The following is a 20661-nucleotide window of genomic DNA, read 5'->3' as shown; positions in this document are numbered from 1 at the left end:
TTTTTTCGAGGCTATTGTGAATGGGGTAATTTTCCTAATTTCTCTTTCTGAAGATTCATCACTTATGTATAAAAATGCGTTGGATTTATGGGCATTGATCTTGTAACCTGCTACTTTACTGAAATCACTTATGAGTTCTAAGAGTTTTCTGGTGGAATTTCCAGGTTCCTCTAAATATATAATCATGTCATCAGCGAACAGGGATAGTTTGAGTTCTTCTTTTCCAATTCGTATCCCTTTAATTTCTTTGGTTTGTCTAATTGCTCTGGCCAGAGTCTCCAGAACGATGTTGAATAGAAGTGGTGAAAGAGGGCATCCCTGCCTTGTTCCAGTTTTTAGGGGGAATGCTTTCAGTTTTTGACCATTTAGAATGACATTGGCCATGGGCTTAGCATAGAGGACTTTACAATGTTAAGGAATGTTCCCACTATCCCTATTTTTTCTAGTGTTTTGAGCATGAAGGGGTGCTGTATTTTATCAAATGCTTTTTCTGCATCTATTGAAATAATCATGTGATTCTTGACTTTAAGTCTATTAATATGGTGAATTATGTTTATTGATTTCCTGATGTTGAACCAACCTTGCATCCCTGGAATGAAACCCACTTGATCATGGTGCACTATCTTTTTAATATGTTTTTGTATGCGATTTGCTAAAATTTTGTTGAGAATTTTTGCGTCGATGTTCATTAAGGATATTGGTCTGAAATTTTCTTTCCTTGATGAGTCTCTGTCTGGTTTAGGTATCAGGGTGATATTGGCTTCATAGAATGAGTTTGGGAGGATTCCCTCCTCTTCTATTTTATGGAATACTTTGAGAAGTATTGGAATGAGCTCTTCTTTAAAGGGTTTGTAGAACTCGGCTGAGAACCCATCTGGTCCCGGACTTTTCTTTGTTGGTAGGCTTTTGATGACTTCTTCTATTTCAGTACTTGAAATTGGTCTATTTAAATTGTGTATGTCCTCCTCGTTCAGTTTAGGCAATTCATATGTCTCTAGAAACCTGTTGATGTCTTCGAAATTTTCTATTTTGTTGGAGTATAGATTTTCAAAATAGGTTCTAATTATGTTTTGTATTTCAATCCTGTCTGTTGTGATATTTCCTTGTTCATTCCAAATTTTAGTGATTTTGGTTTTCTCTCGTCTTCTCTTTGTTAGTGTGGCTAAAGGTTATCAATTTGTTTATTTTTTCGAAGAACCAACTATTTATTTTGTCAATTTTTTGTATTGTTTCTTTTGTTTCAATTTCATTGATTTCAGCTCTGAGTTTAACTATTTCCTGTCTTCTACTACTTTTGGTGCTGTTTTGTTCTTCTTTTTCTAGGGCTTTGAGCTGTAGTGTTAGGTTGTTTATTTGTTGAGTTTTACTTCTTTTATTAAATGCGCTCCATGAAATAAATTTCCCTCTAAGTACTGCTTTCATAGTGTCCCAGAGATTTTGATATGATGTTTCTTTGTTCTCATTTACCTCTAAGAATTTTTTAATTTCCTTCCTAATATCTTCTGTTATCCATTCGTCATATAATAGCATATTGTTTAATCTCCAGATGTTGGAATAGTTTCTGTGTTTTACTCTTTCATTTATTTCTAACTTCAATCCATTATGATCTGATAGAATACATGCTAGTGTCTCTATCTTCTTGTATTTGCTAACATTAGCTTTGTGGCATAATATATGGTCTATTTTAGAGAAGGATCCATGTGCTGCTGAGAAGAAAGTGTATTCACTCTTGGTTGGATGGTATATTCTATAAATGTCCGTTAAGTCTAAATTATTGATTGTGTTATTGAGATCTATGGTTTCTTTGTTCAATTTTTGTCTGGAAGATCTGTCCAGTGGTGAGAGAGGCGTGTTAAAATCACCTAGTATTATTGTGTTGTGGTCTATTTGGTTTCTGAAATTGAGAAGGATTTGTTTGACATACATGGATGAGCCATTGTTTGGGGCATAGATGTTTATGATTGTTATATCTTGCTGATTTATGCTTCCCTTAAGCAGTATGAAATGACCTTCTTTATCCCTTCTGACTAAGTTTGGCTTGGAGTCCACCTTATCGGAAATGAGGATGGATACTCCAGCTTTTTTGCTGAGTCCATGTGCATGGTATGTTTTTCCCCATCCTTTCACCTTTAGTCTATGGGTATCTTTTTCTATGAGGTGAGTCTCTTGCAGGCAACATATTGTTGGATCTTTCTTTTTAATCCAGTCTTCCAGTCTGTGTCTTTTGATTGATGAGTTCAGGCCATTAACATTCAGGGTTATTATAGAGAAATGATTTCGTTTCCCGGTCATTTGGTTCATTTTTAAAATTTTGTTTATTTATTTGTTTGACACAACTTGTTTCCTCCTTTATTTGACGATTCCTTTAGGATAATTCCTCCCTTTGCTGATTTGCTTCTTTGTTTTTCATCTCTTCCTCATGGAATATTTTGTTGAGAATGTTCTGTAATGCTGGCTTTCTTTTTGTAAATTCTTTTAGCTTTTGTTTATCACGGAAGGATTTTATTTCATCGTCAAATTTGAAGGTAAGTTTTGCTGGGTATAAGATTCTTGGTTGGCATCCATTTTCTTTCAGGGCTTGAAAAATGTTGTTCCAGGCCCTTCTAGCTTTTAGGGTCTGGATTGAAAAATCTGCTGATATCCGTATTGGTTTCCCCCTGAATGTAATTCAGTTCTTTTCTCTCACAGCCTTTAAAATTCTGTCTTTATTTTGTATGTTAGGTATTTTCATAATAATGTGCCTTGGTGTGGGTCTGTTGTAATTTTGTGTATTTGGAGTCCTATAAGCCTCTTGAACTTGATTTTCCATTTCATTCTTCAGATTTGGGAAATTTTCTGATATTATTTCATTGAATAGGTTGTTCATTCCTTTGGCTTGTTTCTCTAGGCCTTCCTCAATCCCAATAATTCTTAAATTTGGCCTTTTCATGATATCCCATAGTTCTTGTAGATTCTGTTCATGATTTCTTACCATCTTCTCTGTTTGTTCAACTTTGTTTTCAAGGTTAAATATTTTGTCTTCAATGTCTGAGGTTCTGTCTTCCAGGTGTTCTATCCTACTGGATATGCTTTCTATGGAGTTCTTAATTTGGTTTATTGTTTCCTTCATGTCCAGGATTTCTGTTTTTTTTTTTCCAATATCTCTAACTCTTTATTGAAATGATCTTTTGCTTCCTGTATTTGCTCTTTTAACTGTCAATTGGTGCGATCATTCAGGGCCTGCATTTGCTCTTTCATCTCATCATTGAGTGCGTGCATTTGCTCTTTCATCTCATCGTTTGCTTCCCTGATCATTTTAATTATGTACATTCTGAACTCCTTTTCTGTCATTTCTTCTGCCATGCTGTCACTGGGTTTTATTGATGTAACATCTAGATTCGTTTGCAGCATTTTTTTTCCTTGTTTTCTCATATTGTTCAGGTATCAGTGGACCGCTGGGGTATTGCAGATTTCCTCTATTGACTTACAATGTCCCTGAAGATTTCTATATATATCCCCTCTTAGCCTTCAGTAGGCTGAAGTCTTGGAGGAAGTTGATAATGCGGTGCTCCACAAGGAAGCTGCCTCTCTAGGAGTGGTGGCCTTCAGGTGGGGTATAATCCCTGCTAGTTGGCAGAGGTGCCTCCACTTGTTGACCAATGGTCATCCAAAGGGGAACTAGGCTGCGGGCTGAGGCAAGGCCTATTTGGGCCTGAGTCTCTGGTTTTACCGTCCTTGTGGGAAACCTTACCCGGCAGGGAAGACTCACCCGGTGGGGAGGTCTCGCTGGTCAGTTCCTTCCTAGAGGTTCCCCTCAATTTACAGCTACCGCCTGGGCTGGGCTGCCTTCCTCTGCAAAGTTCCCAGGGGCCAGGCCCTACCTCCTGGGCCTGGGAGTCTCACCCTTTGCAGACGAGTCTCCTTATGCTGCCCCTCCTCAGAGAATCTGCCCACAGTCCTGGAACCTTCGCTCCGCCCCTAAGCGTGTCTCTGTGGGGCTCTTCCACCAAGAAGCCTCCTAGATCCTGGGACCCTGCTCCTCGCCTAATTGCCTGGCTGTGCGGCCCCTCCTCTGAGCAGCCACCTGGGGCCCCGTACAATCGCTCTGAGTTCCAGAGACCCGCCACCTGCCTCTTCTTCCAGACAGCTGCCCAGTATTCCGGTGCGGTCACTAGTAGTCCAAGCAACTCACTGCGTGCCTCCTCCTCCCACCAACCACCCGTAGCCCGGGGCAATCAATCACTCCAAGTCGAAGTGACCCTCCCCGTTCCTCCTCCTTCTCCAGATAATCCCCCGGGTGTTCAGGAGCGGTCACTCTGAGTGGCTCTGAATCCTCTGGGCAACCGCCCGGAGCTCTGGTGCGGCCACTCGAGACCAAGTGACCCACCGTGCTCCTCCTCCAGGCAGCCCCCTGTGTTCAGGAGCGGTCGCTTTAAGTCCAAACAACTCACCACTCGCCTTCTCCTCTGAGCAGCTGCCTGGAGCTCCAATGCTGTCACTGCGAGTCCAAACGACCCGCCGCGCTCCTCCTCCTCCTCTTCCTACTCCTCTGGGCAGGCCCCGGTGTTCAGAAGTGGTCTGAGTCCAAATAGCTCGCCACGCAGCCCCTCCTTTGGCAACCGCCTGTAGCTCTGGTGCAGTCGCTCTGAATCCAAGCGGCCGCGATCCTCCTCCTCCTCCTCAGGGCAGGCCCCGGTGTTCTGAGTCCACACAGCTCTCCTCGCCGCTCCTCCCCTGGGTAGCCGCTGGAGCCCCAGTGGTTGCTCCGAGTCCCAGCGCTGTGCTGAGCGGCCTCCCTAGATGCCCTGTCAACAACAGAAGTATTGAATTGTACAAAGCTGGAAAAGTCCTTCCGCGTGAGGGCAGCCGGCAGAAAACAATCTGCGCACATTCCATTCCAAGTTTTCTAAGGAAGCTTCACACTGCTTTCCAGAGTGGCTGCACTAATTTGCATCCCCACCAGCAATGTATGAGTGTACCTTTTTCCCCACATCCTCACCAACACCTATTGTTGCTTGTGTTCTTGATAATTGCCATTCTCATTGAGGTGAGATGGAATCTTAGGGTAGATTTGATTTGCATTTCTCTTATTACTAGAGATGTTGAACATTTTTGCATGTATCTGTTGATTGTGTGTACATCTTTTATGAAGTGTCTGTTCATTTCCTTAGCCCATTTGTTGATTGGGTTATTTGTATTCTTGATGTAGAGTTTTTTGAGTTCTTTATAGATTCTGGAAATTAGTGCTCTATCTGAAGTATGAGTGGCAAAGATTTTCTCCCACTCTGTAGGCTCTCTTTTCGCATTGCTGATAGTTTCCTTTGCTGAGAGAAAGCTTTTTAGTTTGAATCTATCCCAGTTATTGATTCTTGCTTTTATTTCTTGAAGTTGTACTTTTTAAAATGGTGAATTGTATAGTACAATTTTATCTCAATGAAGTTCTTTTTTAAAAAAGAAATTATTTATTGAGTACCTACCAAAGCATTTTTTAATGATTTTGTGTAGTACTGTGACTGCTTCTGTCAATGCTTCCATTACCTTTTTTATTTCAGGTTTTTTTTTTTTTTGGTCACTTTCTTGGATACCTTCAGAACATTTTTTATAGGTCACTCACACTCTGCCCACTTCTTTCAGTCCGTTTTATTTGTAGTTATTGTATTAGCCAGCATTCTGTAGATTTTTGATGTGGACTTGGGGTTGGGAATGGGATTGTGGTGGTGGCGATGTTTCACGATCCTGGATCCACATTTTCTTCTCTAGTCAAACTGTACTGTTCACGTTCCTCAGATCCATCCCATACTCCCCTTCCTCCCCATTGCCATTCAACTTACTTCTTAACTAATACTTCATCTTCTCTGCTCTTCAAAGACCAGCTAGTGTTCTTTTGAGACTCACTCAGGTTATGCTTGCTCCACAGAATCTTACTCATTACTCCTGTCTTAGGGATAACCCAAGTCTCCATTTTCTTGGGGAAACTTTTCTGTGTATTGCTCACTCTGGGATCTGAACATCAGCCAGTTTTTAATGCCCGGTAAAGCTTGTATTCTGGGTACCCAGTTGATAAACCCCTCCAGGGAGAGCCTGTCTTTTAGCATTGGAATTAAAGGAGGAGAGCAAGAGCTTTGCTTTGGAACCACACAGCTCAGGTTGAAATTCAGATACCTTCACTTAGCAGCTGTGTGACCTGAGACCGGAGTTTACAGCCACTCAGGTTCAGTGTCCTCACTTGCACTGCACGCTGCCAGAAAACAGTGACTTGGTCTCTATGCTTTCAGCTCGTATTCCTCACACCTGAAACAGTGACAGGCAGTGATTAGCATGTGACAGGCATTCAAATATTTATTGAATGAAAGAAGAAGTGGGAATAACTACTTTTATAGGGTTCTTGTGAGAATGAAATGAAATAATGAATGTAAATTGCATAGCACAGTGTCTCCACAGTTACCATTAATTTTCCTTTTTGATCTTCTTGACTCATGCTTTACCCTTTTATATTCAGGTTCTGGTTTAGGATTTCTTTGTTTAGTAGGGCTGCTTGGTCAGTGTTCCATCCGAGAAACAGAGCAGAATGAAGGGAGTTATTGCAAGTAGTCGGCTTCCTTAATTGTGAGGGTTGGTTAGGTGAGTCCGGGAAGAGAAACAAACGAATGGCACCACCATCCAGTGATTTAATGGCCATCACATAGGTAGGAGAGGGAGCAGAGGAGCACCGAGCCAAATTTTGGAGGTCTGCTTAAGTAATTAAGTCCATTTTTTTGTTGCTGTTGTTTGAAATGAGATCTCACTGTGCTGCCCAGGCTGGCCTTGAACTCTTGGGTGCAAGCCATCCTCCTGCCTCAGCCTCCTGATTACAGGGCATGTGCCACTGCACCCAGCTCTGCAGTCTGTTTAAGTATTGTCTCAGCTGAGGTACGATGATGACTATCCATGATTGTAATTATCTAAGTAAAGGACTAAAGATAAGAGGGTAAGTAGGTACCAGACAGTGGGCATACTAGTTCATATCTAGTCACAGGATATAACATGGCAAATCAAAGGACGTAGAAGTATCTCAGAATGGATGTAAAAGGAAGTTTTACATGATGCATGGCATGAGGCAAGGAGGAATGTGGGGTGTTGGTGGAGGGTGGGGGGATGAGATTGAAGATATAAGTGCAGTTCTGTTCTGCAGAGTCTTATATACTAGGAAACCTTGTCAAGAAGTTTGCATTGTCTCCAAAAAGTAGTGGTGAACCACACACTAGGGAGGAGAGTAACTGAGTTGGTCTAATTTGAGTTTTAGAAGGATTATTCTGAAATAGATTTGGGATTTGGGGAGCAGGATTATAGTACTTGGAAAAACCAAGGCTGGGAGACGGCTAGGCAGCTAGATAGTAATGACGCTGAACTGAACTAAATATAGTCAATAGAAAGTGAGCAGGTAATGATTGTTTGTTCAAGTTGTGCGCATAAGTAGTGGACAAAGGAAGACTCAAGGATGACCCCCAGGTTTTCAGATGATGGGCCATTCAGGAAGAGAGGGTATAAGAACAGGTTTGAACATCAAGGTGGAGTGTAAAATACTAGTGTGACATTCAAGTCTAAGTATTTGGTAGGCTTTGGGACATAAAGTAAGGAGCAAAGGAAAAAAACTTTGGACTGGATTTTTGGACTGGGAAGTATCAGCTTCTCAGGTAAGTGAAGCCTAGAAAGAGTGCATGGAGCGAGAAGAGGGCCACGGGGGGATGTCGGCCAACAGGGGACTGCTCTGGGACGTGTGGAGAGAATTTCAACTAGCAGTGGTGGCAGGGGAAAGATGTCGCACAGACAATCCGCAGACTCAGCATGGAGGAAGTGTTCATGCCGCAGCTGCTGTGTCACGCCTACTGAGTGCAGTGCTCCGAACTCTATCCTGGGGTTCCCCTCTCCCCCACTTTCCAGGCACACCATTTCTCAGGATCTAAACCATGGAAGGGGTAGTTGTAGAGCTGTGCTTATATTCATATGCCAGGCATTCAAAAATATGACTTTCTCAAATAAAAGTGTTGATATGGGAATTACATTACACACTCTGATATTTTGGTGGATTTTTTTTTTAACCTCAGAGTTAAAGAAGTTACCAGCTACCTCTTTCTATATGTGCACTGTCTGTTGGTGCTGTACCAATCTTTGAGCTTCCCTGGATCTCATATTCTTTACCTGTGAAACAAGGAGTTTAGATGAGATGATTTTCTGTTTGATCTATGAAGAACAAGAAATGGGAATGATATAAGCTAAGTATCATCTGAGGCAGCTTTAGTGTTTTAATGACAGCATTTCTCTTACTATGATAGAAATTGAGATCCAAGAAAAACAATTGATTTCTTCTTTTCTCTTCCATAATTGCTCAAAATTGGTTATTTAATAACAATCAAAAATCTTATGGGGGCATATAGCATAGTTTGTAACCACTAGGGGTCATTTTCTTCATGAATAGTTAATGCCCTCGAAAAGTTACCTGTGCACACTATTTTGGTTCTAGAATTCTTGGGTTTTATAAGCCTATTTCTTTCTCCAGCCCCAACTAAATATGCTCTGTGGTATATTTTTTTTAATGGAAAGGAAAGCAATATTGAGAATTTTGTTGTTATTCTAAGTTTTGCATAATTGGAATAGGTTATCATTGTTACATAGAGGGCCTAGCATGTCTGTATTTTTTCCCCAGTGTCATCTTATAATTCAAATTTCAAGTACTGAAAGAATATAAGCCTCTTGAACATCTTCATAGATAAGGAAACAGTTCAACCCTTATTTTGCACAAATAGATTTCTTCTGTTTTTCTCTTAGATTATTTCTAAATTGTCTTTTTTTTAAAGGCCCGATTTCTATAGTAAACTATTGGAAAGAATTGGATAATAGTTTGGGGCCAAAGGAGAAGATAGTGTAAATGGGTCCTCCAACAATAAATAAATGCATCATGGGAGACTATCAGGGCAATCAAAAAAATTTCTTTTAACTAGTAAAAGAAACATGGGAGTGATTAATAGATACAAAATAATTTGTATTCTTTTGGAATATGACTTTGATTTTCTTTCCCATGAAATTTTAAAACATTTATGAATTTTCATGTCCACATTAATAAAAGTTTTTAATGATTTTTTTGCATTGCAAAGAATTTTAGGTAAATATTATTTCACTTCTCTAATAATCAGATTTGTTAAGTGCTTTTAAATTTGGTTTTTTTCATTTACTTAAATGTGTATTCAGCAGATTTTCTTTTAATATGTGTAGGAGTGTGGAATTAGGCATATGATCCAGAATAATGACAATAAAGACTCACTCATTAAAATTGGTGTTTCACATAGGTAAATGCTTTGTGGAGATATTCTGTTAGAATGACAGTCTTCTTAGATTAAAAGGGACTGTTACTTTCTTTGAAAGCATTGTGCTAGAAGCTCGTCCTCACCCAACTTCTTTTAGTTTATTCTGGACCTGTGATAGAAGCTAATAATTTTACTGTTTTTCTAGAGTCACATACAGAATGCTACTCTTCTCTCTCTCTCTCTTTCTCTCTCTCTCTCTCTCTCTCTCTCTCTCTCTCTCTCTCTCTCTCTCTCTCTCAGAATGATGCAGCATTATAGCCTTTCCTGATTAGGAATCAATTCCAGATGATTCACATTGCCCACCACTAAAATGCTAATCCAGATATTTATTTTCATCTAGAGGACACAGAGTAGGTGGAATAATACTTTTTGAATTCATAGGAAATAAAATGGCCCTCCTGAGCACTTTGTTTTTATACTATCCTCAGTTGGAGTCCTTACTATGTTTACCTTTAACTCCCCAACTTTTTATTTTGCTATGCTGGTGATAGAACCCAGAACCTCAAATATGCTAGGCAAGTGCTCTACCCCTGAGCAACACCCCAGCACATAATTTTTATTTTCTTATCTTTTTGAGTAAATTGTTGATATGGACTCTAAGTTAATATGTTACTATGCATTATCTTTACTTAGACATCTTCAAATTTGACATTTTGCTGCGTATTTATATGCTGTCACATGATACTTTCATCTACATCATCTTTAGGTATACATTTTAAACAACTCTATTGAAACATAAATCACATATCATGCAATTCACACATTTAAAGTGTGCAGTTCAGTGGTTTTGATATATTACATTTTAAAAATCATGGAAAAATATATATAACATAAAATTGCCATTTGATGTTCAATATCTCTAGCAATTAGAGAAACACAAATTAAAACTACACTGAGGTTCCATCTCACTCCAGTTAGAGTGGCAATTATCAAGAATTGCAAGTAACAATAAGTGTTGGTGAGGATGTGGGGAAAAAGGCGCACTCATACATTGCTGGTGGGACTGCAAATGGGTGCAACCACTCTGAAGAGCAGTATGGAGATTCCTCAGAAAACTTGGAATGGAACCACCATTTGAACCAGTTATACTCCTTGGTTTAAACCCAAAGGACTTAAAATCAGCATAGTACAGTGATGTAATCACATCAGTGTTTATAGCAGCTCAATTCACAATAGCCGAGTTATGGAACCAACCTAGGCACCCTTCTACAGATTAATGGATTATTAAAACACACACACACACACACACACACACACACACACACACACACACACACACAGTGGAATATTACTCAGCCATAAAGAAGAATGAAATTATGGCATTTGCCAGTAAATGGATGGAACTGGAGACTAACATGCTAAGTGAAATAAGCCAATTCCAAAACACCAAAACCCGAATGTTCGCCCTGGTATATGGATGTTAACCCCCAACAAGGGAGGGTGGGGAGAGGAAGAATAGAAATTCATTGGATTAGACAAAAGAGACTGAAGGGAAGGGATAGAGGATGGGAATGGGTGAGACAGTAGAATGAATGGGACATAGCTTTCCTTTGCTCATATATGAATACATGGCCAGTATAACTCCACAACATGTATGACCACAAGAATGGGATCCTAATTAGAATAAGTTATACTCCATGTATGTATAATATGTCAAAATACACTCTACTGTCATGTATATCTAAAAAGAAAGAAAAAAAATTGCCACTCGAATCATTTTAAGAGTACAATTCAATGGCAATTGCAGTATTGTACAACTATCACCACTGTCTATTTGCATATTTTTCATTACTCCAAATGGAAACTGCAATCATTAGCAATTATTCTGTCCTCCCTATTTTCAGCTCCTTATAACCTCTAATATATTTCCTACCTCTGTGAATTGTGTGTTCTAGATATTTCACATAAGTGGAATCATACAATTTTTTGTACTTAATGTATTTCATTTAGTAAAATGTTTTCAAGGTTAATCCATGTTGTAACCTTGAATAATTGCATACTGAATATTTTTCCATTATATGTATATACACCACATTGTTTATTCATCTGTGGGATATGTGGGATACTTTTTTTATTTGGTGGTGCTGGGGATCAAAGGGCCTTTCCAATGCTAGTCAAGTGCTCTACACTGAGCCACATCCCAGCCCAGATACTTGGGTTTTCCTACCATTGGCGTCTATGAATAATGCAACTTCCATTTGAGTCCTCGCTTTCACTTCTTTTGGATATATACCTAGAAGTGGAATTATTACATGGTGGTAACATGGTCTGTTCAGGTGTTTGAAGAACCTCCAAACTCTTTTCTGCAGTGCCTACCCATTTTGTATTCTAGTCAGCAGTTTTTCTACATCCTTGTCAACACTTGTTATTTTCTGCTTTTCCTAGTAGGAAAAAGTATGTTTACTTTTAGAACATTTAGTTTCTGAGGTAACTGCAAACTAAGCATTTTACCTTATAACACAGGTAGTCTGTTAGAGCTGTATCACCCCTGTTTGATAAATTTTATTTTTAATAGTGAGGCCAATCAGTGGCTTATGCTGCAAGTTACCATGCTGTGTCTTATAGGGGGTGTATCAGCAAATAAAAAATAACCCTTTGCCCTCAGATAACTAAAAATATGTGAGTATAAGACACGTAGTGTACCTTCCCTAAGATGCACATAGGGTTGGAAGTGCTCACAGAAGGGAGAGCACGGTAACTCAGGCACAGCGGAGGAGCAGCAGTCCTGAGATCTCAAAGGAGAAGTGGGGCTTCAACCAGGTGAAACCGAGTTATCAAAAGAATATCTGACCCGTGTCTATGGGCAGGAGAGTCCAGAGAGGGTTTCTAGAAAATGTTTAATTGAAAAAATTTACACTTAGAGATCCATGTACTTTTTAAAAACTCAAAACAAGAATGAAAAAAATATTTTAAAAGCTCACTTTATTTTCCTAACTTTTATAAAAGTTAAAATAACTTTGATATGACAGGAATCTTATATTAATAGAAATGTGATTTTTTTTTTTTTTTTTTTACTAGGGATTGAACCTGGTGCACTCAACCACTGAGCCACATCCCCAGCCCTTTTTTGTATTTTATTTACAGACAGGGTCTCTCTGAGATGCTTAGGGCCTCACTAAACTGCTGAGGCTGACTTTGAACTCATGTGCTTCCTTGAGCCACTGGGATTACAAGTGTGTACCACTGTGCCTGGCTAAATGTCATTTCTTAAAAATGACATTTAACGGAGACATATATTTGGGTTATTTCACATAAGGCCCTAGTTCTGTACTTTGTGCAGTGTACAGATTTTTGTTGCCATACACAGCCACATTGAGCACACAGGTGCATGAACAGAAACAGGATTCTCTTCTGTATGTGCATCTACATTTGGCTGTGATACTTTTGCAGATAGTTTAAAATTAATTTATGGGGCTAGAGTTGTGGCTCAGTGGTAGAGTGTTTGCCTCGCATATGTGAAGCACTGAGTTTGATTCTCAGCACCACATATAAATAAATGAATGAATAAAGGTTCATCAATGACTAAAAATATTTTTTAAAATCTATATTAGTTAACCTATTTATGTATATATTCTGATTTGATCCATAGGTAAACTCTGAGGAGCAGATAGGATAACACATATTATTGTTTTATGGGATGTAAAGGTAAAATTTCAAATGTTGACCAGTCAGCTAGAAATTAGAATTAGTAGATACCAAATCTAGTTTCCTTCCTGTGATAGTTAAATAACTAAATATTTAGGTCAATACATTTCTCATAAATAGAAAAGATTGCAAGTATTTAGGTTGTTTGTTTTATTTTTTGTTATTGAGCTTGAACCCAGGGGCACTTTACCACTGAGCTACATCCTTACTCTGTTTGTTTTTTAGTTTGAGACAGATTCTCTCTCAGTAGCTAAGACTGGACTCAAACTTGTGGTCTTTCTGCTCAGCCCCACAAGTTCTGGGATTACAGGTGTGTACCGCTGTGCCCACCTCATTTTTGAAAAATCACAGTCCTTTAGCCAGGCATGGTGGTGTATACCTGTAATCCCAGTGACTCAGGAGGCTGAGCAGAAGGGGTGTAAGTTCAAGGCCCAGCTGGAAACTTAGCAAGACCCTGCCTCAAAATAAAAACTAAAAAGTGCTGGGGGTATAGCTCAGTAGGAGAGTCCCAGGATTCAATCCTCTGTACTGAAAAATGAAATGAAATGAAATAAAAATTAAAGTCCTATAACGTTAAGGCTTTGTCCCTGATTTCCTAAGGAATGTGAATCATCCCTATATATCCATCTGAAAAATAGGAGGAAAATAAGCCTTTCCAGGTGTTGATGGTCATGACTGGCCCTGGAATAAAGAAGTCACCTTTTTACATGAATATAATGGATTTATATCTATTTGAGCATTATACACAACACATATGTGGCCTTTTCCTCTAGGTGGCTCTCTGGGTCTATGTGGATATAGACTCTTGAGAAGTATGTGGTGTTACTACCTTTCTTTTCCCTCTCTGCTCTGCCAGACTATGGGTTACATTTTAAATAATTAAAATCTGATGCCTGTGAACACATAACATCAGCTGATTGATTTAATACAAGTTTGAGAAAGGAAATAATGACAAAGCAAATTAGAAGTAACATTTATTTGTTACATGTTCACAGACTTGGGGAAAGAGGGTAAGAGGCCAGTGAACTTGTACTTATATTACACTGTGGTTGGGTTTAGTATGTCAACAAGGCTTATTAAATTTCTTTAATACATGTATTTTCTAGGATCCACTGTGATCTGTTTCTCCCACATAGGAGTAGTAATTTATCTGTATCTTTAATTTTCCATGGAAAACTTGGTTTGAAAAGGAAATGCAAGTAATTCCTTCTAAACTTAGGATAGTGCTAAAGTACTAGAGAAAAGGCATTGTAGCGTTTACCAGTGTATATGTATTTGTTGGTACTCTCTCTCTCTCCCTGACTGTTTGATCCTTCGATCCATAATAACATGGCATTCACTTTCACCACTGAATCACAAGTACTTGGTGCTGTCTGTGTTTTTGTTTTTGCTTTTATGTTTTTGTACTGGGGATTGAACCCAGAGGCACTTTATCATTGAGTCACATCCCCAGCCCTTTATATTTTTTATTTTGAGACAGGGTCTTGCTAAGTTGCTTAGCGCCTTGCTAAGTTGCTGAGTCTGGCTTTGAACTTGTGATCCTCCTGCCTGAGCCTCCTGAGTCTCTGGGATTATAGGCATGCGCCACCATGCCTGGCTATCTATGTATTTTTATCTTTTACCCAGACAGATTTACATTCTTTAACATGGTTTCTTCCCTTGGTATTAGTAAGAAGAACCTGGCTGTTATTTCCATTTCTCTTCTAGTCATTCCTCCTTATTTTGGATGTGTTTTAAATACTTTTTGGATGTTTTTTAAATCTTACTAGGTTTCTGTATTTGTCTTTCTTTTCTTTCTACTTTGTGTTCTCTAAAGATAGTTTCATGTAGGCCAGGATTTCGGCTACCATTTATATGGTTCCTTAGTTCCTTCGGGCTACTCTAACAACAACAAAAAAATTCTCACTTTTCTGGAGGCTGGGAAATATAAGATCAAGGTACAGTAGAGGAGATTCAGTGTCTGGTTGAGGCCTGCTTCCTGGTTCGTAAATCACCCTCTTCCATGTCTTTATGTGGTGGAGGGACAGAAGAACTCTCAGGGTCTTTTTTATAGAGCACTAATTCCATTCATGAGGGCTTTACCTTCATGACCTAATCATCACCCAAACACCTACTACCTTCTGCTACCATCCTATTGGGGACTGGGATTTCAGTATAAGAATTCAGAAAGAGAGAACACAGATCTTCAGTTCATAATATATGCCAGTGGTTTCCAAGTTCATATCCTTAGTCCATTCCTCTCCTGAGCTCCAAACCTAATCTTCACTCGCCTGCTGTAGTAGGCCTAAAGTAGGCATTCAGTAGACACTAGACACTTGTGGAATGAATGAATATTTAGAATTTATCATTTTCCTTCCCCCAAATCAACCTATCCTCTCTGAGCTCTAAATTCTTGAAACTACTTCCTGGTATCTATGGTTGACTTGAGCGGTCTTGGATTTATTCTACTTTTTCTTATTCTGCATCCACTTGGGTGTACTTAGCCATTCCCTAAAACCTGCTTTGACTACATTTTGGGGAGCCTTCTTATTTAGGTCCAATCACAGTGCAGTTTAATTACTGGTTCACTTATTGCTCACCCCCAGAGATTTTAGGCATGTAATGAATGCTTTTTAAAATTTACTTTATTAGTTTCTTTTTCAGATTTGTGTTAAGTGGTTCATGATATGTACTGATGGGCTTTGTAGTTTGATCATGCAGCTTAAAACATATTATGATAAGAAAGTTTTGAACCCTGCTCATGAAAATAAACTCCAAGATTTTAGTAATGGATCAGTATGGACAGACAATTCCCCAGAGTGTTTCTTCATAAATCTTTAGGACTTGACCATACACAAAATGTTCAGTGATACAGAGTGGATAGCATCAGTGTGTTTATAGTGCTTTGTTCACTAAATGATAAAATGGTATCATTAGATTATAATAGTGCTGTGTATGTGACCAAAATAGGAATAGATAAGGTATTGTTCTCTTAACATCATCTGGGGTAGTAAATTAAGGTCAGATTGTCTCTTGTTATGTTGAAACCATTCTGTTCCGATGTTGTTAATATCTTAATTAACCAGTACAAAGGAAAACATAGCTTTTGTTCTTGGTTAAGAAATTGTTCTTTAAATTATTTTTGGTTCAAATTGGCATCATCATGTCTTCTGCTTGGGGGAAAAAAATTGAAAATCCTGTATTAGGAAAAAATTTAAATATTCACGCCAGCATTGTTCCTGACCTTAGGAATCCTGACTAGAATCTAGTCCTTTATCTCTGAATAACATTGAGATTAATTTAAGGCTGCTGGAAATGTGTAGATTGCTGCTTATCTTCTCCACTTTTTTGTGCCTCCGTAGGTACATGGACTGTATCGCACAACAGGTGCTAGTTTTGAGAAGGCCCAACAAGAGTTTGCAACAGGTGTGATGTCCAACAAAACTGTCCAGACCGCAGCTGCAAACGCAGCTTCCACCGCAGCAACGAGCGCAGCTCAGAATGCCTTCAAGGGTAACCAGATTTAGAGAACCTCCCACAATACACTGTTACCTTTTGACTGTACTTTTCTCTCCAGCTACTGTATTTACAAATATTTTTATGTTGGAAACACACAATACACACAGCATGGATAGCTCCCGTTCACACGTGCATGGGCTAAAATCAGAAAAACGTCCTTGTCTTATTACTTTACCTAATAGTTTCTTAATATTTCAATGCCCCTTGCAGAAAAAAAAAATTACATGCTAAATAAATATTCTCCATATTTTTTGGGGGATGATGTTCAGCAAATTATTTCAGTGGTGACACACTGAAATTAATATGGTACTTACGATGAAAAAAGCACTTAGCACTAATTGTAGTTCTTTCAAGAATCTTTAGAGATAAGGATTACACCTCAGTATAGTAAAGCAATGTTTTGTTCTTTTTCCCCTATTTATATTGAAAGAAGCAGGCCAGCAGAGACTTACGGATTTTTAAATTGGCTTGCTCGTTACTAGTTTCAGTCACCAGTGAAGAGCCTGTGTGCTTTGTGGTAGATAATGTATTTTATCTTCCTTTTATTTTATTTTTTGAGAGTAGTTGATATTTTGATAACAGTCTCTTATCTTGCATGGGTACTATGTTTCTTAAATTAAAAGAATTAGTATTTTGGGTTCTGTACTGCTTATAGTTGTAGAAGCAAAGGTTGTTTATGGGATAATAGAAATGATTTTCTGTAATAGTTTCTTTTACATAAAAATTTATTGGGAATATGAGACTTTAAAATAATATGCAGTGCATTATCCAAAAAAGAAGGTAGTTAATGCAATAGAATGTAGTGACAATAATTCCTTTTATTTTATCTTTTAATTTTCAGTGTTCATATAGTAAAGTTTTACTGTATGGAGACTTCAGTACATTCTTGTGGCTACTCTTTTTAATTGGACTGAGATTGTGTTTGGCAGCTTATTTTTGGGGGGTGTGTGTGTGTGTGTGTGTGTATGATTTTTGACAGAGGTATTAAAAGGCTAGCCTAACCCTTGTCTAAAAAGAACATACAGTATTTAAGGGATTTTTCTTTTAGCCTCTTATTTCTAGTGGCATTAAAAATAAAAAGACCCTAGCCTTTCTAATATACTTGAATCCCTAAATCACCTAAGTCTTTCACTTTTTGAGACAGACTGAATTCATTTAAAAATTTCAGCAATAGAAAAAAAACAAAACATTGCACCAAGCAAGTAAATACAAATACAGTTAATGCATTAATTGTGAGCATAATCACATTTAAATTGTTACTATGCAGCATAGAACTTCATTCTTATGGTATTACATGGGTTCAAACTTTGAATCATTTTTAATACAGATTAAATGAATCAAAAACATTTGTAAGTGATGCTACTGTGTTTTGAAAGTCTTCAGCTAATTTTAGATTCTAGAATGACAGGTATTGATTTATTTAACTTGATTTTAAGTAAGGATGGCCTATTGGACTATGTTATTTGAAACAGAAAATTCCCCGCTTTTTTTTTAAAAAAAAGCATATATGGTTAAGTCACATTTATTCTTTTCCTAAATCTGGAATTAAAGTAATTTCCTGCTGGGGATGGGATGCCAAGTTCTTACTATTTATGAAGAAACTCTGTGTGATACTAGGTAATGCAGATACATCCAGATGGTGTTTACATTTGATTTATTTGGTACTTTATTGAGTAATAATATAGTTGGAAGATATTTCTTCTATTCTGAAGAAAATGAGATTCAGAGTATGAATTTAAAGCTGTTTTTATAAGTATTTCTGATCAATGAGAATCTTCACCTACATTTTCAGCCAACTCAGCAGTTCTATTTTTTTAGAGCCTATAATCTTAGTGAAAATGTTTCATCAGTGTGCTTTTATTGAGGGTGGATTTTACGGATGTTCAAAACACTAACCACAGAATACAAGAGCACTTAGAGCCACCATTAGCTTATATCGCAAGTCCATTTTTGTTTGTCTCTGAACTACAAATAAAAGTCGTCAGATAATTTTGGAAAATAGTTATGCTTCCCTTCTGAATTGGAATGTTTCTCTTATGTAGAAATCCCCAGGTCACATTATTAAATGACAAAGAATAATTATAACCCACAATATCGTTTTGTGAGTAAGTGGAGGAAATCCTATTTTAAAGCCACTTTTGGGGTTAATACAAGTTCAACAGAGAAAACTATGGTTTTGAAAACACTGCATTAAGATGATGGCAGTGCCTACAGTTTGATCAGGTATGAAACAGCTTTAAATTCTTATATTCAAGATTCTGTTAATAATCAGTAAACAATTCCATTTTCACTCAGCAAAAGATTGGCATTTATTAGTGTTTTATATTTAATGCTAAAAATTGCCAAGTATCCCAGTCCTAAAATTGTCTTCACATAGTAGGCACCCAGGTCATTTTTCAGTTTGCAATATTAAATCATGGCTGTTTTATTTCAAACTAAAGTTTAAACACTGGAAAAATCATTGCTCAGTGACTTGTAATTTGGAACTTGGACTCTTTGTCTAGGGACGTGAGTATATTTTGTCAGGTAGTAATACTGCGCTGCCATCATGGTGACTGTCATGGTTCTGTATAAATGCCCTTCATCTGTCCCTCTAATGTTGCATGTTTTAAGTGGTTTGGAAGTTTTGTATATTTATTGTATTAACGCAGAGTGTCATAAAATAAAATACTGTTTACTGGATGTTTGTTTGCATAATTTAAACACTATATTAGCAATTCAAAGGCAGAAATTATAGGTTTAATGTATATAGAAATTTCACTTTTGACTTTTAAAAATCTGTATATAATTTTTCATGTGCTAAACAGAATAATATAAAAGATTTAGTTAAAAATTGTTAGCATAAAATGCCATTTTTTTCCTGTTGCATTAGACCTTTGTTTTTTAGTTGTCAATGTAACTTTGTTTTATTTATTAATACATGGTGCTGAGAATTGAACCCAGTGCCTCACACATGCTAGGGAAGCACTCTACCACTGAGCCACAACCCCAGCCCTGCATTAGACCTTTATAGGTAGTAGAACATGAGCTTTACTTTAATACTAAATATTTTGACCACTGTAAGGTCAAAATATACAGACTATCTAGAAGTTAGATGCAAAATGGAAATCTAATTTGTGGCCCACATTTTTCGTTATGAGTTAAATGGGTGCCTCTGTACCAGTACTATATTGCTTTAATTGTGTTCTGTTTTCTAAAATTGCTATTTTATGTACTGATCAAAATACCTATATGTGTATTGGGTTTTTCACTTGGTTAGCTAAAGAAGATGTAAAAGTATTATCTAAACTCATGTTCATGGTGTATCTGATTTTGAGAAATACATGCTGAATTAAAATAGGAATAGTGCTTTTTATTTTCTGAGTGTTATCTAAAAATGAATTTCGATTTTCACAATTTACTAGAAAAATATCTTATTCTGTAATTCATGTTGAGATAATATAGGGTTTGAATTTTAAGGGGATTTATAGTGTTAGGTTAGTTGTTTCTGTAAATCATCTATAATAACATAATAATGCTTCTATACTCATTGCTGTATCTTTTTCTGAAAACACTGACATTAACATCTAATTCTTTATATTTTTTGTTCAAAGCTGTGTTTAGCATAACTTTATCTAAAGAACTGATTATATTTTGGGCATTTTACCCCTGCTATGTATAGCTTAGAATTACTATGGCTATCATAAGCCATTTCACCATATCTTCATTTTTTTCCTTAAGAAAATGGTCATAGTGGTACATGGCTATAATCCCAGCAGCTCAGGGGGCTGAGGCAGAAGGACTGCAAATTCCAGGCCAACCTCAGCAACTTAGTGAGGTCCTAAGTAACTTGGTGAGACTCTGACTCAAAATAAAAAATAAAAAGCACTGGGGATGTGGCTTCATGGTTAAGCACAACTAGGTTCAGTCCCCAGTTTAAAAAAAAAAAAAAAAAAAATATATATATATATTCTGAGGAATTTGTTGAGTTAATGTGATTAAGACCTTTAGAGGTGAAATAAAAATGGTTAATTGAGGGTGGTCAAAAATAGCAAAAGTCTCACTTTGATAGATTTTTTTTCAAGTACTATAGTATAAATAAATGCATTTAAAGTATAGTAGAATAAATATTTAAAACCTTAGAGTTGTTTAAAATACTTTCTTATTAAAATACAAAGCTATATCCCAGTGGTCAAGTATTATGGAAAATGAAGCATTT

The 20661-nt window shown here is 37.5% G+C and overlaps 1 protein-coding gene across 2 annotated transcripts in view; it reads left to right on the top strand.

Moving 5' to 3' along the window:
• SCAMP1 (secretory carrier membrane protein 1) overlaps positions 1–19145 on the top strand; it is a 136020-nt gene extending 116875 nt beyond the window's left edge. For both annotated transcript variants that reach the window (XM_079143589.1, XM_079143588.1), the window contains one exon: positions 16307–19145. In XM_079143589.1, the coding sequence (XP_078999715.1) occupies positions 16307–16471 (165 nt within the window). In that variant the 3' untranslated portion in view covers positions 16472–19145. The remainder of the gene's footprint in view (positions 1–16306) is intronic.
• The last annotated feature ends 1516 nt before the right edge of the window (positions 19146–20661 follow it).

Source organism: Sciurus vulgaris, assembly GCF_902686455.1.
Source record: "Sciurus vulgaris genome assembly, chromosome: 6".
NCBI classification, from domain to species: Eukaryota; Metazoa; Chordata; class Mammalia; order Rodentia; family Sciuridae; genus Sciurus; species Sciurus vulgaris.
The sequence above is the reverse complement of the archived record's forward strand: the minus strand, read 5'-3'. Positions and strand labels throughout refer to the sequence as shown.